Source organism: Hipposideros armiger, unplaced genomic scaffold (genome assembly GCF_001890085.2).
Source record: "Hipposideros armiger isolate ML-2016 unplaced genomic scaffold, ASM189008v1 scaffold_126, whole genome shotgun sequence".
Lineage (NCBI taxonomy): Eukaryota > Metazoa > Chordata > Mammalia > Chiroptera > Hipposideridae > Hipposideros > Hipposideros armiger.
Genome location: NW_017731476.1, coordinates 3,792,722 through 3,811,364, shown reverse-complemented (window position 1 = coordinate 3,811,364; position 18,643 = coordinate 3,792,722). Strand labels below are relative to the sequence as shown.

Genomic DNA, 18,643 nt, shown 5'->3' with positions numbered 1-18,643 from the left:
GCGGAGCAGTTATGTTGTTGACGATGGAGAAATGCACATAATAGCTAGGAGATGAAAAAGCCTTGATTCTGCCAGGTGCCTGCTAGGTGGGAGCCGGTGAAAGAAATCCTGGTGCTGGCACTGCCCACGATATGAGAACTCTGGATTGAAGACGTGGCTGCAGACCCAGAGAACGAGCTGGTATCTCTGCCTCTGAGCTGTACTTTTGCCTTGAGAGTGGATGACTCCATAGAAAGAACTAGACTCACTGCTTTGCTTGTATTTATCTGGTATCAACCCCCACATACCATCGAGGATGTTTTTACCTAAGTGCATGGCAGTGCACACAAATATTGCAGAACAGCCAGTGTCGAGCACCTCTTTTGAGTCTTGTGGTTTGTTCTGGAATAGATGTGTTGACATGGGTACTGATGGCGCAGAAGCACTGGTGGGTAAAACCGCCAGTGCCAGATCACAAATCCAGGCCATGGCACAAGCAATGCTAGAAAACACAGGCTCTTCACGGCCACATGCTCCCCGGGAGAAAAGAAAAGCCAGTCTCACTTAGGAGTGGTCATTAAACATTATTGGTTTTATTCAGAACCTATACAATGAAATGGGAATTAGGCACAAAATACTTCTCTGCCAACCCAAATGTGACAGTTACCTCAAGAAAAGCACGTGTTGTGATGGTTGGCGTGAGAGCCGAACTGTCCCCTCTTTTCATGGAAGAGCATTTTCACTGGAAGTTTGACAAACTGTGGTTGTTTAGACTTGGCTCTTTGGCTGACGTTTTTCTGGAAAATGAGTGAAATGGACCTGTCACTTTGAGGAAAACAATTGCTAGTATTTATTAGCAATAATCAAATCAAAACCTTCAAGTGAAAATTAGAATTTGAGGAAACTTCATTTGTCACTGTGAGCTTGATATCTTTTTAACACTTACAGACTTTGGGGGCGACTGGTTAGCTCAGTTGGTTAGAACGCGGGCTCATAACACCAAGGTTGCCGGTTCGATTCCCACATGGGCCACTGAGTTGCGCCCTCCACAACTAGATTGAAACAACGACTTGACTTGGAGCTGATGGGTCCTGGAAAAACACACTGTTCCCCAATAAAATTTCTTTTAAAAAAAGAAAAGACTTTTTTGAGGAGACTAGATAGTGATATTAATGAATTGATGTATTGATAGCGTAGAATGAAATTTGTCAACACGTGGGAGTTTCCAGAACTTTGTGAACCATTATTTCCCAGATGACCCATGCATGGTGCTGTAAAGTCACATAAGGCTGGAAGATCGAAGTTTAAGGTCAGTCGATGGATTCCAGTGTCACACTATGAAAAATTCATTGTTGGAGATTCGGATTCCCCACAGCAGCCAGCCTTGAAGAAACTCCATTTGTCAAGTATGGGTGTGGATCAAAGAAGGCTCCCAGATATCTGAAAAGTGTGAAAACACTCCCCCCTTTTCCACCGATTTACCTGAGCAAGGCTGACTTCCCGTGCGCTTGGATGACACTTTGCAGTCGAGTGAAGCCAGAGGCAGATGGGGGAGTCCGGCTCTCTTCTCTGAAGCCAGATATTGAAGAGATTTGCAAATGTGTCATGCGTCTCTTTAATTATCTTGGTTTTGGAAAAAGCTGGTTTTTTAAATAAAATGTTATATTAATATGTAATGGGTGTATTTTTTAATGGGTTAAGTAAATACTTGGAAATGTTTGTTTTAATTTCTCATAGTAAACATCAATGGATACAGCCCAAATTAAGGAAAGGTCTTTGGTTTGGAGTCTTCCACAAGGTTTAAGGGTATAAAGGGGTCCTGAGACGTGAAGGTTTAAGAGCAGGTGTTTTAGAGCAAATTGGCCGCTTGGTCCTCCCTCACCTGCGTGGACGCCCACTGTGGCGCACCCTCCTCAGGGTGGCTGTGCCCTGTAGTGGCCCTGGCTCACTGGTGGCCTAGGCTCACATCCTTGTGATCTTCATGGGGTCTGGGTGGGGTGGGATAAGGTGAGGAGGAGAGGACCCTGGCTTTGGAATCAGGAAAAAGAGGGATTTTACACTGTCACCCCCTCATGGGCAAGTCATGAGCCCCTCAGCCCCTGCGTCAACATCTACTGAGGTCAGCTGTGTTGGGGGGCCAGCAGCTGTGTGATCTCGCGAGGCTACGGTAAAGCCGCCTCTACATGCTAACTGCATGCCAAGACTTAGGCATGTCTCTGACTTAGGTCTGCTTTGGGCTCTGAATCTGCAAAGGCACCTGCCACCTGCCAGGGAGGAAAAGGTGCCTGGTGTGGGGGAGGGGCGTTTTCTTCAGGAGAGTGGGAATTTACCTTTTGAAGTAAAAAATCAAAAGGATTCCTTTGGGTACTTAAACTTTTCAATGTAGATAACTAGTAGCCTATTCCAGCTGACTGGTTAATTAACTGAATGAATGGACTGTGGTGTTTATGCTACTAAGGCAGCTTCTGACCGTCTTGCCTCCTCGGTTCATTTCATCCCAATAGCCACTGGATCCCGCCAGGAGCCCAGTGTTGGCTCTTCGCCATCTGCAACACCAGTGGCTCTCCTGTGTCCTGTGTAATGGGAGAAGCTGGGAGAGATGGCATGCGTGTATGTGAGGGAGAGAGAGCACTCGCGACCCTGCGCCTGCGCCTGTCAGGGTCCTCACCCCGCGGGGACAAGGAGGGGGCTGGCCTGCATCCCGGTGGTGCCACAATGCTTTGTGCTAAACCATCATCACGTGGCTTCAGGTTCACAGAGTGAATATCATGGCTGCGAATGTGTATGCTCCCGGTCTTTGCTTGTCTTTTCTTCCCCAGGATAGATTTCTGGGAGTGGGACTACTCATACATATTTCCAAATGGCTTTTTCAGTGAGTCCTAATTTCAGGGCCATCGGTTCCGGACCTGAATGAGGCCACCACATGCATAGTATCCACATGGAACTCGCCCGCACACCAGTGCAGTGCACCCCAATAGAACACCTGAGAGTGGGGCTGAGTTTCATTTATTGATCATTTGCGGGGGTCACTTAATTTGTCTTTGGGGAATTTCCAGTTTATGTCATTGGCTCAGTTTTCTGTTGAAGTTTTAAGCCTTTTATGTCACTTTGTAGATGCTCTGTGAAGTACAGATGTTGACTCTTTGTAGGTCGTATTATATCATATTTGCTGAAAATCTTCTCCAGCGTATTTTCTTGTTCATTTTGGTTATTCGTGTAGTTAGAGGTTCGTTTTGATCTCTTGTAGCCATGTCTGTTACTCTGTATTTGATGGCTTGTTTCTAGCTTAGACAGTAGCGCCTCGCCCCTGGGCTTGACCAGGATCTTCTTCTCTTTCTCTTCCACTTCTTCTCTTATTTAATTTAATATTTTAAACTGTCTCTTGCATTGGTCCATCTGAGGCTGCAAAGACTCCGGGGGTCCTCTTCTTCCCTTGCCTACCTTCAGGCTTCCCTGGTGACCTGGTGCCATCAGCCCAGTGTCCCCGCAGCCCAGCTAACTGAAGTCTTTAACTGGCCTGGGCTGAAATCAACACCCCTCTCCCTGCCCCAGTATAATTGAAGTCTTCTCCTTATTACCAATTTGTATTTTTTACGATACATTGAATTCTTACATAACAGGGCCTGTCTGTTAGAAGGGGCTTTCTGTTAGGCTCCATTGTTTTATCCGTGTATTTCTGTGCCACAGTAGAGCCTCATTATATCTCCTTTTCCAAAATCTCCTTGATTTTTTTTTTCTTGGTTTCAAGTCTGTTTTTTTCTGTTTTCTAAGTACCTTTTGAGAGTGAAGGACTGTACTTTTTTTCCTCACAGCCCCTTCTTTTTGTTAAAATTCTCCTTAGTTGTTTTTGAAATTCACACGATGCTGACAGTTTACTTGGGGCTCAGTCCTCGGGGATGGGCCCGGTGGGCAAGCCCAGTGGACTGTGGGGAGGGGATGCTGGTCTGGTTGGGTCGGGCCAGGCAGACTGTGGGTCCAGGCATGTTCTGTGGGAGAACATGGCTCCACCAGCTCGGCCCATCCCCTCGCATGTATGCTAGGTCCCTCGAGGAGCCAGGGGAGTATGTGGATGTGCTCAGACCCTCACCTGGTGAAATTGTCACTATCTGAGATGACAGTTGTCTTACACGTTTTTCAAATATAAAACATTTTGTGTTTCTGCAGTAGAACCTTGGATCAGGAATTTCAGTAAAATTAGACCATAAACCGGTAACTGTTAGCTTTAACCAAAAGAGAGAACCTGCAGACAATAAAGCAACCTCTCTTAAACTCCTAGGAATCAAAGTGAAGTGTACTTTGCTAATTATGTGTATTAAATCAAAACCTGTGTTTGAAGCTTTCTCTTCCAAATTCCTGCCATGTTTGAATAAAAGTGCTTTATTACTATGGTAAAAATGCCAGATGAGATGTTCTTAAACCAAGTACAGCTTGGGCCTTTCAGGGATTTATGATTACAAGCTTCCCAGTGGTTTCTGCGCACTGACTCGGGGTGCCAGCTTGTGGAGGCAATGTGTGAACTACAGGCTGCGTTCTCGGGTTGATGCCCAGCGGCTCCACCCTTTCGGTGGGGCTCCGTGTCTTGACACCACTTTGTTTAAAGTAATGAGAACTTGTTGTGACAGGCTCAGCTCTGCAGCCCCGTCTCCCTCTCTTTCCTCAGTTGTGTGAAAGCTGCCGAGTGAGGGGACAGCAGGTGGGATTTCTGGTCTCTGGTCCAAATATAGATGGAAAGCTCTATAAAGCAGCAGTACTCACATGCTCAATTACATTTGGAGCGTCCTCATGTTACTTGAGTGAGTTTGGGTCTGTGAAGGGAGAGGCTTGAGGAAAGCCAATCTCACAAATGCCATTGGGACGTTTGTTTTGAAGGCAGGACTTGACTTCTGCCTCTGACTTCTAAGTGTGTCTCATTCTCACTTTCTTCTTTTTATAGGCACCAGTTTGTAGAAAATAATTTAATACTAAAAATGGGTCCAGTAGATAAACGAAAGGTAAGTCAGATGCTGGCTGTTCCTGTCTGTACGTCTGTCCGTGTCTTTGTCCCGGTTCTAACTCAGGATTGGGACTTCCTCTCGAGTTTCTGCTGTAACTTGTTGCACGTGGCATCCTTTGGCTTGGTTCCCTTTCAGAGATCATCTGTAGATTTGATAGCTAAGGAAGGTCAGCCATTCAAACATGGGAACCTATTTGAAACCACACAGGCCGTAGCAATAACCACACAGGCCGTAGAAATAGAGCTTCTCATTTCTTCTCAAGAGCCAGGGTTCGGGTGGCTCCATGAGACTGGGTTAACCCATGTCAAGGTTTCTGGCCGTTGAGGAGGTTCTGCCTGACATCCCCACAAGTCCTCTATCATTACATGAGAGTTGTTTTTGAAAATTGTTATTTATTATGATTTTTTGATTCATTAAGTGAATTAATTGTGTTATATCAGATTCCATAAATGTTCTCCATCAGCTGGCACGGGCCCTTCTAAGCTCGGGTTCCTAGCCTCCATTCCTGGCCCTCCCCAGGGCATCCTCAGCTGATGAGAACCTCCGTGGAAATGGGTGAGGTGTGACCGGCTGGCACGCAGAGCTCTGTGGAGCAGAGGGCATGAGAAGGGTGGGGGCCTGACTGTCTGTGGCGGGCCTGTTGGAGTTGGCTCAGTAGTAGAGACCTGTGGTGGCCTGTGCTGCCATCCCCCCACATGGCAGCCAAAGTAGAGACACCCAGAATGGGCACATTGGGATCCAGCTCACCAAGGCCAGGCAGTAAATACTCCCACTCCCTGTGACCCGAGACTGGGTCCACGTGGGGAAGAGGTATCACGCTGTCCTTATCCCAGGTGAGTGGACAGGTGACTAGCGGAGGTCCCTGTGCCCTGAGCCACCCTGACAGTTCAGCCTCTGAGTTAGCAACAAGCTGTCAGTACCCACTTCTGAGCCTTTTAAGCAGGGTCCTTTATTTTTATTTTTTGCATCAGGGTTTATTTGCACGGCGACGGCAGTTACTGCTCACAGAAGGGCCACACTTATATTACGTGGATCCCGTCAACAAAGTCCTGAAAGGTGAAATTCCATGGTCACAAGAACTCCGACCAGAGGCCAAGAATTTTAAAACCTTCTTTGTCCACACGGTGAGTTTGTCCCTATGGGTTCTCCTTGGCAGGCCGTCGGAGGCCTTTGGGCCGCCATTCTAAGTGTCCAAATACTGTAGCTCTAGGGGGCAGCCAGAGTTAGGGCAGTCGTCTCCCCATTTCCCACATCCCAGGGGCCCCACATTTATGGCTCAGTCCTGAGTTGGGCCGGGGGACACCAGTGCTGGTTTTTCGATCTCTGCACATATGTGGAAGGAAAAACTCCACATGTGCACAGGCTCCCAGAGCTGCCTGCAGCAGCCACGGTAGCACAGCGGTTTCTGTTTGCGATTTCTCCCCGACTGGAAGGTGCTGGTCTCGGTGAGACGCCCTCGAGAACATTAACATTTCTGTCTCTGCAGCCGAACAGGACATATTACCTGATGGACCCAAGTGGGAACGCTCACAAATGGTGCAAAAAGATCCAGGAGGTGTGGAGGCACAGATACCAGAGCCACCCCGACGCCCCCGTGCAGTGACAGGCCCACGGCCGCTGCCCTTGCTGCCAGGACGTGCACCCCAGCACGGCTCGCCGCCCTCCGGGACGCTTCCAGACCACCTGCCAGCCATCTCAAGGGGGACGCAGACGGCGGAACCTTGCAGCTTTTTTATTTAAAAGAAAAGAAGAAAAAAATACCCAACCACACAAAGAACAAAACCAATAATGAACAGGAATTCAGGGTCGCTTTGCTTGCTCTCTGTGCTCTGTGGAGGCCTCCCTGAGCTGGCCTGGCCGCGGGGTCCCAGCGCCATGCACGTCCGCCTGATTCCCACCCGGACCAGTGGACCAGCGTCATCACCGTGTACCTTGGTCACCTACTGGTCCTGCTGTGGCCGAGGGGACGGGCGTGTCTTTGGGCTGTTGGTGCCCTAGATTATCACAGAACCCTTCACCAGGAAGCTGTGCGTGCCGCTGCTGGCGTGGCCTCTGATCTCCGTGGGGTGGGAGGGTTCTTGGCTTTTGTCCATGTGCTCCTTTCCTCGTGTCCCTAGTTCATGGCCCATCCCCACCGTGGCGCGGGCCCCTCGCTTTCCTCCTCGAGTAGCTCTGGCTGCAGGATCTCCATGGCCTGATTATCTGTCTGCGAGTGCTGCACGTGTTGTCTGCCTGACCGGCTCCCACGGGTGAGAAGCAGAGCAAGTTGTCAGGCGAAATCGTTGGAGGGGCCGGCAAGGTTGTCCTCCATCATCCATCCCTCTGAGCAGGGTTGCCCTCCAGGGATGGGAACCAGCACATGCCTGGAGGGAGCACTGTGGGCAGTGGACCGGTTGGCCCCCAGCTGCGGCAAGACGGCTCTGCCTGCCCTGTGGGAGCCAGGGCAGCAAGGTAGACGGCCTGGTGGGCTCCGTGTGGAGGAATGAGACCTGATGAGCCCCTTGGGAAAGTGTGTGTAAAGGGTGAGGTGTGCAGTTAAGTGGAGGGGGGACTCCTGTCCTCACAGAGTGGATGGGACTGTGACATCCAGGCGGTGGGAGGAGATGCGGGCCCCCGGCTAGCATACAAGCGTTTCGGTTATGGTTGATAGTTCTCACAGCCTAACTCAGAGCATTTGTACGTCCTGATAGAATCTAAATGCCTTTTCATGTTGCCAGGTCACCTGGTCCCCAGCGAGTGGACTTTGCCTGGAATAAAGTGTTACTCACCTTGCACAAGGGGCAGGAACACCACACTTGAACCCAGCCTGCTCTCCTCCTCCGGTTTCAGGTTTCCTCCTTTCGCTGCTTAGAGGCAGCTCCTGCCCTGCTGTAAACTCCACCTGGTCCAGGTCCCACCAGTCCTTTGATTGATTTTGCTGCTGCTCCCTGGACGGTGAGAACTCCTGGCGGGCGGCCTGGCGGGGCTTGGCGTTCCTCGCTCTGCCTAGGTTGTCCCCAGAGGGCAGTCCCGCTGTCGCAGGCTGCTCCCAGAGACATCTCTGTCCCCAGGGGATGAACACCTGGCCATTTCCATTAGACTTTACCCAGGCACCAGCGAAAGGTCACCCAGGAAAGACCCCCCCCCTCACCACTTGCTGCCCCGTCTCCTCTCTCCAATGCACCATCCGTCACCTGTGTGACCAGGGCCCAGATGGAGAGGAAAGATGTCTCTCTGCCCTGTTTGAGTGTTAAGAGTAGCTCTTCTTAAACTGGGAGAAAGTGCGGATGTGGGGAATTGCACTGTGCTTGGGCAGGGAAAGGGGTTTGGATGGGAGCAGGGGTGAGGGCCAGGTCTGCAGGTGGTTTCTGTTCAGACCTGGCCTCTGCTCCGAGAGCTGAGAGGGGGTAAGAGAGAGAGAGAGAGAGAGAGAGAGAGAGTGTGAGTGTGTGTGTGTGTGTGTGTGTGTGTGTGTGTGTGTGTGTGTACACGTGTGTACGTGTACAACTGTCGGGTGCCAAGGTGCAGGGCCTACCTGCCCTTGGGTTGTTCTCCCTCTCCTCCTCGCTTTTGAAAGGCTTGCCTGTGTTCACCTGCTTTTCAGAAAGTGTCTGACTCGGTCCTTTCTTTCAGGAATTCCACTTCAGGCTTCCTCCCATTTTTCCAGCTCACCCTTCTCCGAACACCCACCTCTGTGTGTGCAATTAGGAGAGTCAGGAATCCACTCGGGCAGCGCCTCTCCCAGCGTCTGGTGACAGGGCACTGAGCAGAGCTGGTATTGGGCTTGAATGAGAGCAGTCAGTGGGGCCGGTCAGGAGACATTCTGCCCCCGGAAAGTGCCACTACCTCCTGGGCTTAACCAACAAGCTCCATCTTCACCTCTAAAACAGAGAAGAAGGGGTTCAGGGATGAGCTCGCCGCTGACTGAGCTGGAATGACCGCCCTTGCCTGAGCCAGTGACGGCCGAGCCCTTCTCTGTAGGTCACGTCACCTTCCTCCCTCCACTCACTCAGAGTCCTTTTTTTTTTTTTCTTTAAATATTCTTTTCTCCCCCTGTACTTCTACCAGCTTTAGCTTTATCCACCTCATCCTAGAGCCATCATCCTGGCATGCAGGTGCCTTACGTTCTAAGATGCACATGTCAGTCTGTACACACAGACATACATGGAAATACAAATGTGGATTTATCCAAAGTGAGAAAGAAATGCCGTTTAATATTTACTAGATCCAGGAGCATGTCTCTTACTGAGGGCAAGGACAAGTGTTAAGTGCCTAACCAAGCACCAGCCCAGTGGAGCCAGTCCCTCGCGCGTGGGGAGGGAGGGCGCTAGGGGGGCGTGGTCTCCGCTGTGCCTTGCTGCCCTGAGAGCCCGAGGAAGTTGGGGTCGCCTGGGGTGGTTTCCTTCCCTCTCCCTGTGGACCTGATCAGGGTCTTGGGCAGCGGGCAGCCCCACTGATAACTGGCACCACCACATGCCTGCCATCCTGAACCTGACTCTCCGGAGGCTTGTGACAGACTTGCTTCGGGAAGGATGGCTCTTGTGGTCATGCCAGAGTGGCGGGAACTGCACCTGCTCCAGCCCCCTTGGGACATGGGTTTCTGTGGCCCAGGCCAGAAGGAATTGCAGGAGATGGCCCTACGGCACCAACTCCCCACCCTCCTGGGAAGGGGGCTCTGGGTGACTACACTTTCTTCAAATAGCTGTTTCCTGAAAACCCTAGGTTCACCACCCAGAAAAGACCACTGTGAACACGCTGGTGTCTAGCCTGCCCTCCCCCACCCCCTTTTTTTTTTGCATTTTTACTAAACTGGGAACATACAACATAGTTTTGCATCCAACCTTTTTCACTTGATATTTTACCTTAAAGCATCTCCTCATGTCGTGAGCAATGATTCAGAAACATTGCTTTTAATGTTTGTAGAGTTTAATGGTTATACATTTTATCATAATTTATCAGGCCATTTCCCTATTGTAGAACATTTGGATAGTTTCTGGGTTTTTTCACTATTTAAATAATGCTGTGATGAATAGCCTTCTAAATCTTTGATTTTTGACTCGGATCCCCTCCTCCCATTCATAGAAGTGGTTTGTTTTGGTTTTTTAATTTATATATACATTTTAATATGAGAAAAATAAGTATTTTACAAACAATGCTGAGAAGGCCAATATTAAAAAAAAAAATTTGCAGGTGGCCTGAGGCAGTACAGGGTTCTCTGGTGTCATGAGCACTCTCACTTTCTTCACCTGGCTCTTCGGTAGCCCAGTCTGTAACTGGGATTTTTCTCTATTGTGACATCATAGAGCTCCCCATTATCCTTATTGAAACTCTCCTCCTCATCAAGAATCTTTGTCACGTAGTTTCTGTGTAATGTTTTTCTTGCGTGTGGCATTGAGAGGTCTATACATATCACTAAGCCAAAGTGGCCACCTTCTCCAGAAAAAGCCCTCCTGACGCTCACGTTCTGATGAGCATCTCTTCCATAGCAAAAATTAAAGAAAACCTGTGGGAAGCTCAGTCTAGATGTCAGTGGAGACTAATCCCTTTGGGGTCGCCACGGATGTTATCGGAGATCGGGTCCTTGTATCATCTCAGGAAGGCATTCCAGGATGTGCAAACATTAATCCACCACACAAAGCCAAGCCGAGGATTTATTAAAAGAAAAATAATATTACAGTGCACTCTCAAGATGGTGTGAGAGTGGACAGGCCCAGGAAAAAGGGCAGCTGCCAGAAGTGGTAGGTATTTTTGAGTCAGAATTTGTTCATTTAAAAGTTGGTGTTAATCTCTTTCTCCATCTTGATTTGATGCTTAGATGCTCAGAATTCTAGTAAGAACCTTAGTTCCGTTCAGATCCTGAAGAAATGAATTACTGGTAAGCTGTGTGTTCCAAAGAATGTTTGAATAAGACAGCTTTTTTTTTCTATTCTAAAATGATGTCATTACTGCAGTCCATTTGTGACCAATTTTTCCAAAACCCAATTTCCTTATTTTCATTGAAAGAATCTGGTGTGCTTGCATGTTCGTTACCTTCCCATCGCTGCTGCTATAGCTTTCAAGTGCTTGGTGATATTTTCAGAATCTTGTACTTTGTGTCCACAAATGGTACTGAATTTCCATCTGCACAGTCAGCAGAGATAGAAAGTGTTGAACTGACCTTGCCACATGCTTACTGGATGATGTGTATTTAAGTTCATAGACTCAAAGTTCCCTGGGCCATTGGGAATCCGTAACAGCAAAGGCTCTACTTGAAAAAGAAACCACGCAGACAGTTAAGGGTTTTACAGAGTGCGTTTGCTCCCATGCTCTTCAAATCCTGGAACTTGGTGGGTTCAGTAGGGCAGGTGGCCAGGCATTTTCATGGTACTGTGTAATTGTCCTGGCTGATTAGAATCTAAGGACTTCTCCCCTCTTTGTACCCACCATGTTGCAGGTTTGCCTAGTTGTCTTTAAGTCCAGACCACCCAAGTTTGGTTTCATTCTTAATTTCCCCACTTTAGTTTTGGGTCTGTTTTATTATGAGGAGGAACATGCACAAGAGATTTTTCTAGGTGTCGTGCTCAGTCAGTGCCACTTTGTCAGAGATTATGGCTGAATTGTGCAGAATTAAGTCTCCCACCAGCCTCCTCTGACACCCCAGGTCTCCTCTCACTTGGCCAGTCCACAGACTGAGGGTGCTCACTGCCCAGACTGCAGAGGCTGTCGTCACTGGGAGAGTTTGGTGATGTTACTATCCTTGGAGATGTTGCTACACACGTCTTTCCATATTGTTTCTTTTCCTATCCAAACCTAGCATGAACTGATGGTGACTCAAGTGGGTATGGCACTGGCCTCTTAGGCAACCTACACGGCAAGTGCTTTAAATCAGGGCAGGGGTCACTCCCAGAGCCTCTGAGGGGCACAGGCTGATGGGCCAAGGTTGCAGGGCTGTAAATCAGGCTGCCTGTAGAAAACTGGTCTGGGGAGGAAGTTGTTCCAGCAAAGAGCGGTGTTGTCTCTGGCCCAAACAGCCGTAGTGGGCCACTGAACAAGCCTACCTGTATACCTGAATTTTCCCCATAACTCATTTCTTCAATATGAAGAAACACCAAACTTGATGTACAGAGGACTTTGTACAAAAGGCAAACATTTTTTAGCTGTGTAATCCACCCTAGTAGAACCTGTCTGGCTGAATGACTATGAATAGTGTCATTCTGTTGGTGAAAAGCCTCTATCACGATCCTAAGTTTGATTGGATGCTGGCAAAATTAAATCTTGGAGTATTTAGAGCTGCTGTATCTGTTCCTTAACAACACAAAATAGGATGAATCAATAGTATGTTAGCTGTCTTTCAGGTTGGTGGCAGTCAGTTAGAACATGTTTAATATTCTCTACCTGGTCTGTAGCTGTAACTGTGATGTACAGGCAAAGCAAAAATTAAAAAAAAAACTTATGAAAACAAATAATGCAATGATATTAGGATATACACTTTTGTATTTTTATTCTTATATAAGGTTATTTGCTGGCTATTGTTGGCCTCTAGTTCAGTCTGTGTTATTTAAAATCTAATATATGAATTATTTGGATTGAATTCATGTTCGGGGCCACGTTGTTGTATGTATTGATGTACAGCCTTGAATGTGAATAATTATTGTAAACTATATTTTACAACTTTTTTTCTGGCTTTATTATATAAATTTTCTATTTGGTCAATGATTTAATCATATAATTTAATGAATCTTTTCTTTTTTTCAAATATTTGTGCTTTAGATGTAGTTGCCAGATGATGAATTTTACACAAGTATGCTCGTAGTCTTGTAATAAAAAAGCATGTAGAGTGTAGACGTTCGCTGGCCCAGCTCTTCCTTTGGTCGGGGATCGGGCATGGTCGTGACCTGGATTAGGTGCCGGGAGCTCGGCGTCAGCACACCGCAGTCGCTGGATAGACGCCAGCGAGACCCCCTTGAGCCAGGGGCGTGGGCTCTAAAATGAAGGAGGCCTGACTGGCCGCTAGTTAGGACTTGAACTTCTGCCTCCCTCGTGAGGCCTGGCGGGTGCTTTAAGAGGACGAACCCGGGGGCGGGACGGAGCGCGGAGGACACTATTAAAGACCGCCCACTTCCGGTGCAGGAGAGCAGCGGCGTGTTTTGCTGGGATCATGGCGGAAAGTCACTGTGAGCTGCTTCTCCGCTGTAGGTCGGATCTCAGCCCCGCTGCCCAGCGACCCGGCAACGTGTCCGGCTCAATGTCGGCGGCACCTACTTCCTCACCACCCGACAGACACTGCCGGGACCCGAAGTCTTTCCTGTACCGTTTGTGCCACGCCGACCCCAACCTGGACGCCGCACAAGGTGAGGGCCGCTCGAGGCTGGCCAACAGGGTCTGGGCAGCCCGGTAACGGAAACGCCGCACACCCCCTACGCCACACTTAGGAGACCCACTCCAGGATCCGATGCCCGCGCTTCCAGAAAATGACAGTCCTCTCCAGGATAAAAATAGGCTTTTCTTAGCTGTGATTTTCCTTTTATAGTGTGGGTGTGGGTGCGTTTTTATTATTTTTTTAGCTGAGCCATCCTGCCACCTGTTGGCAGCTGCAGCAGCTCAGCTCGGGCTGGAAATCGAACCGGCGACCTGGTTACTCAGAGCTCACGCTCTTGAGCGAGGTCTTAACCAACTGAGCCACTTGGCTGGCCTGTGGGTCTTAGTGGTCATTCACTAGCATTTCTACTCTGGCTGTTCTTCTTTTGTGTACTGAGTCAGATTTTAAATTGCTCGTGTCCATTGGGTTGTTTTGAGGCAATGGACTGGGCTATTCTGGACAAATGTTCAGGGCCGACTATAGCTTGCACCGTGAAGTCGATTCATCCCTTTATTTTACTGTTTCAAGACTTCTTAAAAAGTTATGCTTTCCTGTAATAGGAGTCTTTTGGGGGACAGTATCCTATCAGAATATATCTACATTGTCGTTGATTTTTTAAAAATCATCATCCACTTTACCACATTTGGTTTCCAATATGTAAAACTGAAATTTAGAACATGAAGGTAATGGAGCAGATACAATCTGTCTCATAAAACAGCTGATAGTAAATAAGGGTTAGTTTTAGCCACAGATAATGTGAGTTTGCCAGAAAGAATAATGCTAATTCACAGTAGGCATAGTAGTAGAGTATTTTATTTCAAATGACAAAATGTATAAGACTTGGTCTTCTCAGTTTTTTCTCTCTTGGTTCTGATGAAGACTGTCCTGGACATTCGTTCTTAGATAATTAAACCCTGAGTGAGGAATCAGAGGATGAGGGTGAAGGGGAAGGGTTTTGGGAGGAGTGGTACGCTAGTAATTACACGATGGAAGAGAAACAGGATGTTGATTCACAGGTAAAAATCTCAAGCCCTGACCTCCTGGTTAAGAATAATGAACACATACCTACCATATAATCCTTGCACTGAACCTAAGCGTGCCTGGTGGGAGATTTCCTGCTGGGCCTTTGACTAGTGTTTACTGAGCACCTAGGCTTGCACACATAGCAATTGGGGAGATTTAAGTGGGGAGGAGTTCCAAGCAATTGCAGACCTGGGACCTTCAGGAAGGTGATGGGTTTAGCGTTCACTGACTTGCTGGTAAACGCAGAATGTCTGGTGGAGAGTTCAGTCTGTGGGAGACATGGAGTTACAGGATATTTTCTGGAGAGTGCTTTTTAAGAAGTCAACACACAGATTCTTAGGGAGGGTGGGGATCTGGGCTGTAATTAATCTTCACGTCTTCACATTCCCCGTCTCAGGACTGAGCCCGGGACCCACTGCCCACCAAGCCCCAAGCCCCCAAACCCTTCCCCTCTTGAATCTCAAGTTCTAACTCTGGGCCCATTGCTGCCATGACGTTCTCTTTATACAGCCCAAGTGTAAATTCTCACTTCCTCCCGTGGCTTCCACTCTCCAGCCTATATCTAGTTATTAATTTCAGCTGTCCTGGATCATTTTTCTCTCCCATGTTCCCTTCAGGACACACTAGATGGAATACTCCTTCCTGGAAGTGCTTCATAAACACCTGATATGCTCTCCTGACTGCAGAGCTCCTGGAACATTTATATCTGGAGTTAATGGGATGTTGGGCATTGCAGAGGACAGATCGTTTTCTCTGGTGACAGTGAGACTGGGGACTCGGGCCTGACTCTGTCCAAAACTTAAATTACTGTGTGCCTTGGTGTAGTTAATGTACCTCTCTGAGTCATGGAGGACTTGTCCGCATTAAGGAAGACTATGAAAACAACCCCTGCCCTGCCAGGTGTCTGGTGCGGGATCACTGCAGTCAATAGAGAAGGCTCTTAGTAGTCTTTATTTTACTTTTGTGCTTTGTATTTCAGAAGAATGTACCAAGGGCGCTGTCATTTTCCCATCAGAATGTGTCTTTGTTACTGTCTCTTACATATACTCACTGGCTCACTGCAAACCACTTGGAGGGGCCCAGGCGTCCTGTGTGTGGAGCCAGCCCCCTCCCCAGTCTCCCTTGCTTCCCCAGCTGCCTTTTCACGCTCCACCCAGGGCCCCTGGCTGGTCTCAGGACAGGCCCTGGAGGGCAGGTTCCCATTCTGGGCACTGGAGCCTGTGCCCTGGGGGAGGGACACGGCTTCCTTGGCAGCCACTGAGGTTTTTTGCAAGAAACTGGATGCCTTGGAGCCTGGACAGTGCCGCTGCTGGTGCACGTGCCATCGTCGTGTGTGTTGGCATGGGCTGTCGGGAAGCCGCAGCCTCCTAGTGGGGGTTGTGCTGAGCATCCCTCCGGCCTCGTGTTCTAGTGGGTTCTGGTTTCTTCGGCAGTCGGGCTTCCGGGATCTTGGCAAGTCAGACTTGGGTGGGTGAGGGTGGTTCTAGAGGGATGAGCTGGGCCAGCCCCTCACTGCCAAGGTAGGTTTTTCAAACCAGGAGAGGCAGGCAGCGCTGGGCTCCAGGCAGTCCTAGGGGTGAGGGAGCAGAGAAGCCAAGCGCCTGCCCTTTGGTCCCATTGCAAAGGAGGGTGGACTCTGCACTGTACCTGCCAGCAGGCCCAAGTGCAGGAAGAAAGCAGAGGCCACCAGGGAGCCAGCAAGGCAGTGGCTGTGGGGACAGCTGGTGGTGAGGACTCAGGTGCCCCCGAGGAGCAATGGGCCAGGTGTGAACCCTGGCTGGTGTCCCGTCTGATGTGTCCTGCCTGCCAGCACTGAGTGGCTGGTGCCCAGGGGACTGGAGAGACTGGCCCTGAGGAGGCCTCACCCCAAGGCTGGCAGAGCCCTGGGTCCTTCCGACTGGTGCTTCTGTCCCGGGGGTCATGGTTCCCGCCTGTTTCCATCTCTAGTTGATTTCCTAACGCCAGAAGTTTTGTGATAAACACGCACACTCACACCATCGAAATAACCAATGTAGCACCTGTAAGGATTTATGTACAGTTGTTCTGTACACAGGATGTCTCTAGAGAGGGAAGGACCTGAGAAATCCCGGCAGATGGACGTCCTTGCCTTGTGACATCAGTTTTCTTAGCAGCTATGACCTGGTGAGGTGGCCCTGGGGTTGGCGGGTCCACCACACATCCTGCTCATGTCTGTCCTCCCTCGGCTGACCTCTAGGTGGGCCCGGTCCTGCCAAACTGAGCAGGGCCCTGTGAACCATCTCTGCTATTCCTGGAGCGTGGTGGGACCCCCGCCCCGCCTCAGGTGAATCTCAGCACGTTTGTTCCAGGAGAAACCTCAGGAGCCCCCCGGGTGCGGGCTGTTGCCTCTGGTGAGCCTCATTTGCGTCGTGTGTGTCGTCTTAAATTCTGTTGCTAAGCCACAGTGGATGGCATCCATCTAGGGCTGGGGAGGCAGCCTGAGGGTCAGGGCCCTGAGGTCTGAGGGGGTTTGTTTCCAGGAGAAGTGGCCAGGGCCAGTGCGAGGGTCAGACCTGGAGCCCTGACATGCACCCTTGCTTTCCTTTCTTCCCCGTGTGGGCCAGAGGGTTTCGGATCTCTGGGTGCCCACTGGGCACCGTGGGGTCTCCAGGAGGGACAACTAAGTCACAACCAGCTGGCCCTCCTGCACCTGTACAGCAAGCACAGGTGCTGCTTGGAGTCCCGACCCCGCTGTGTGAATCCCGTGCCTTTGACAAGCCTTTGGTCTCTGACTTCCATTTCTTCATTTGTTATTGTTGATGTCTGATTACTCTTCGGGTCAAGGATATGAGAAACTGTAGAAAACAAAGCAGAAAAGTGGGCAGAGGTGGAGGCTTTATGTGCAAATTTGAACTAGTCACTGAAAATAGGTAATTTCAGAGTAAAAACTAAGTCTTTTTTTTTCTTTTTTTTTTTTTAGCTGAGCCCTCCTGCCACCTGTTGGCAGCTCAGCTGCTGCTCAGCTCGGGCCGGGAATCCAACCGCTGTTGCTCAGAGCTCAAACTCTTGAGGGAGCTCTTAACCAACTGAGCCACTCGGCCAGCCCAAAAACTAAGTATCTCTAATTAGGTTGATTGCAAATGTTTGTGCACAGAAAATTCTCTGCTTTTGCATTTAGATGTCAATGGGGAAGTTTGACAGAGAGCATATATCTCATGTTTAGTGCAGAACACTCAGCCCTCTTCATCTCAAGTCTCCAGTGACCATCCTTTTCCTTTTCCTGTGGCAGCAAAGCAGTGGTCGTATCCACTTCATAGTGTTTGTGGAAATCGGGAAGGTGATTGAAAGGAGCCAAGTGCAAACTCTCTGTAAAGAGCTCATAGAGCCAGAGTGAGACATGTCAACAGAATAATTTTCCGTTTAGAATCTTGCATGGGAGCCTGACATTCTCGACCCTTGTTCCTTCTTGCCACTTTCAAGACCATGTTGTTGTGTGCCCCGAGTGGCAGCCCTTGAGAACAAGTGGGCTTCATTTTACCCACGACACTTGGCTGGGCAATGCATTCGATTCTGCCTTTAACTGAAGTCCAGGTTTACTTCTGGGCACAGTGTGGGCAGGGAGAACCTCGGTCTCGAGGGCAGTTTATTGAGTGGCCTGAGTGCCTTCCTGGTCCCCTCAGAGCATCGCTTCCTAAGCAGCACGTGGGCTGAGGATGCTGCTGGGCTCCGAGGAGTGGTGGCGGGGGGTGGCTCACTCCGTGGTTGGCTATCATTTTGGGACCTCAAGTCAGGGGTCTCCTGGGAGAGCGTGTGACATGGTCTTGGCCCTGTCTTTGCCCACTAGTTCCCCTCAAGTAACAACTGCAGGCATGTGCTGCTGGCCTTGGCCAGGGCGTCATCTCATGGCCTGGCAGCTGCCCTGCCCAGGCCTCCCAGCCAGTGGTCCAGGCTCAGGGATGCAGGGTTCAAACTTCCCCTGGAGACTAGTATCTCATCTGGAGTTTGTACTCACTTGGAGTGGGATCAGCCAACGTGGGCTTCAATGACCTCCCCACCCCAACCCTTGTGTAGAATGGGGGAAGAAGGGTGTGCTGGCTCCTATTAAATATTCAAGAGCGAAGTCCAGCATTTTCCTTTTTTATGCCTTTAGGGTTGCTGTATATTTTTAAAGCCAGCACTTCACAAGTATGTCAAACGCTAATTCAGTGAGTATTGGGGAAGGTCAATAGCGGGAAATGATTAGTCGAGAAAGCAGCCTCAAGTCTGGCAGTTTTACAAGAAGAGAAACCCCACCTCGCCACTCTGTCAACGTAGCACATGCTGGTTATATAAATCGAGGAAGGGACAGAAAGGGAGGAAGAAGAGAGATCCC

General features: G+C 49.4%; 1 protein-coding gene across 2 annotated transcripts in view; it reads left to right on the top strand.

The window, feature by feature from the left end:
- PDPK1 (3-phosphoinositide dependent protein kinase 1) overlaps nt 1–12,779 on the top strand; it is a 73,755-nt gene extending 60,976 nt beyond the window's left edge. For both annotated transcript variants that reach the window (XM_019648552.1, XM_019648550.1), the window contains exons 14-16: nt 4,913–4,970; nt 5,945–6,097; nt 6,460–12,779. In XM_019648552.1, coding sequence (XP_019504097.1) covers nt 4,913–4,970; nt 5,945–6,097; nt 6,460–6,576 — 328 coding nt within the window. In that variant the 3' untranslated portion in view covers nt 6,577–12,779. The remainder of the gene's footprint in view (nt 1–4,912; nt 4,971–5,944; nt 6,098–6,459) is intronic.
- The last annotated feature ends 5,864 nt before the right edge of the window (nt 12,780–18,643 follow it).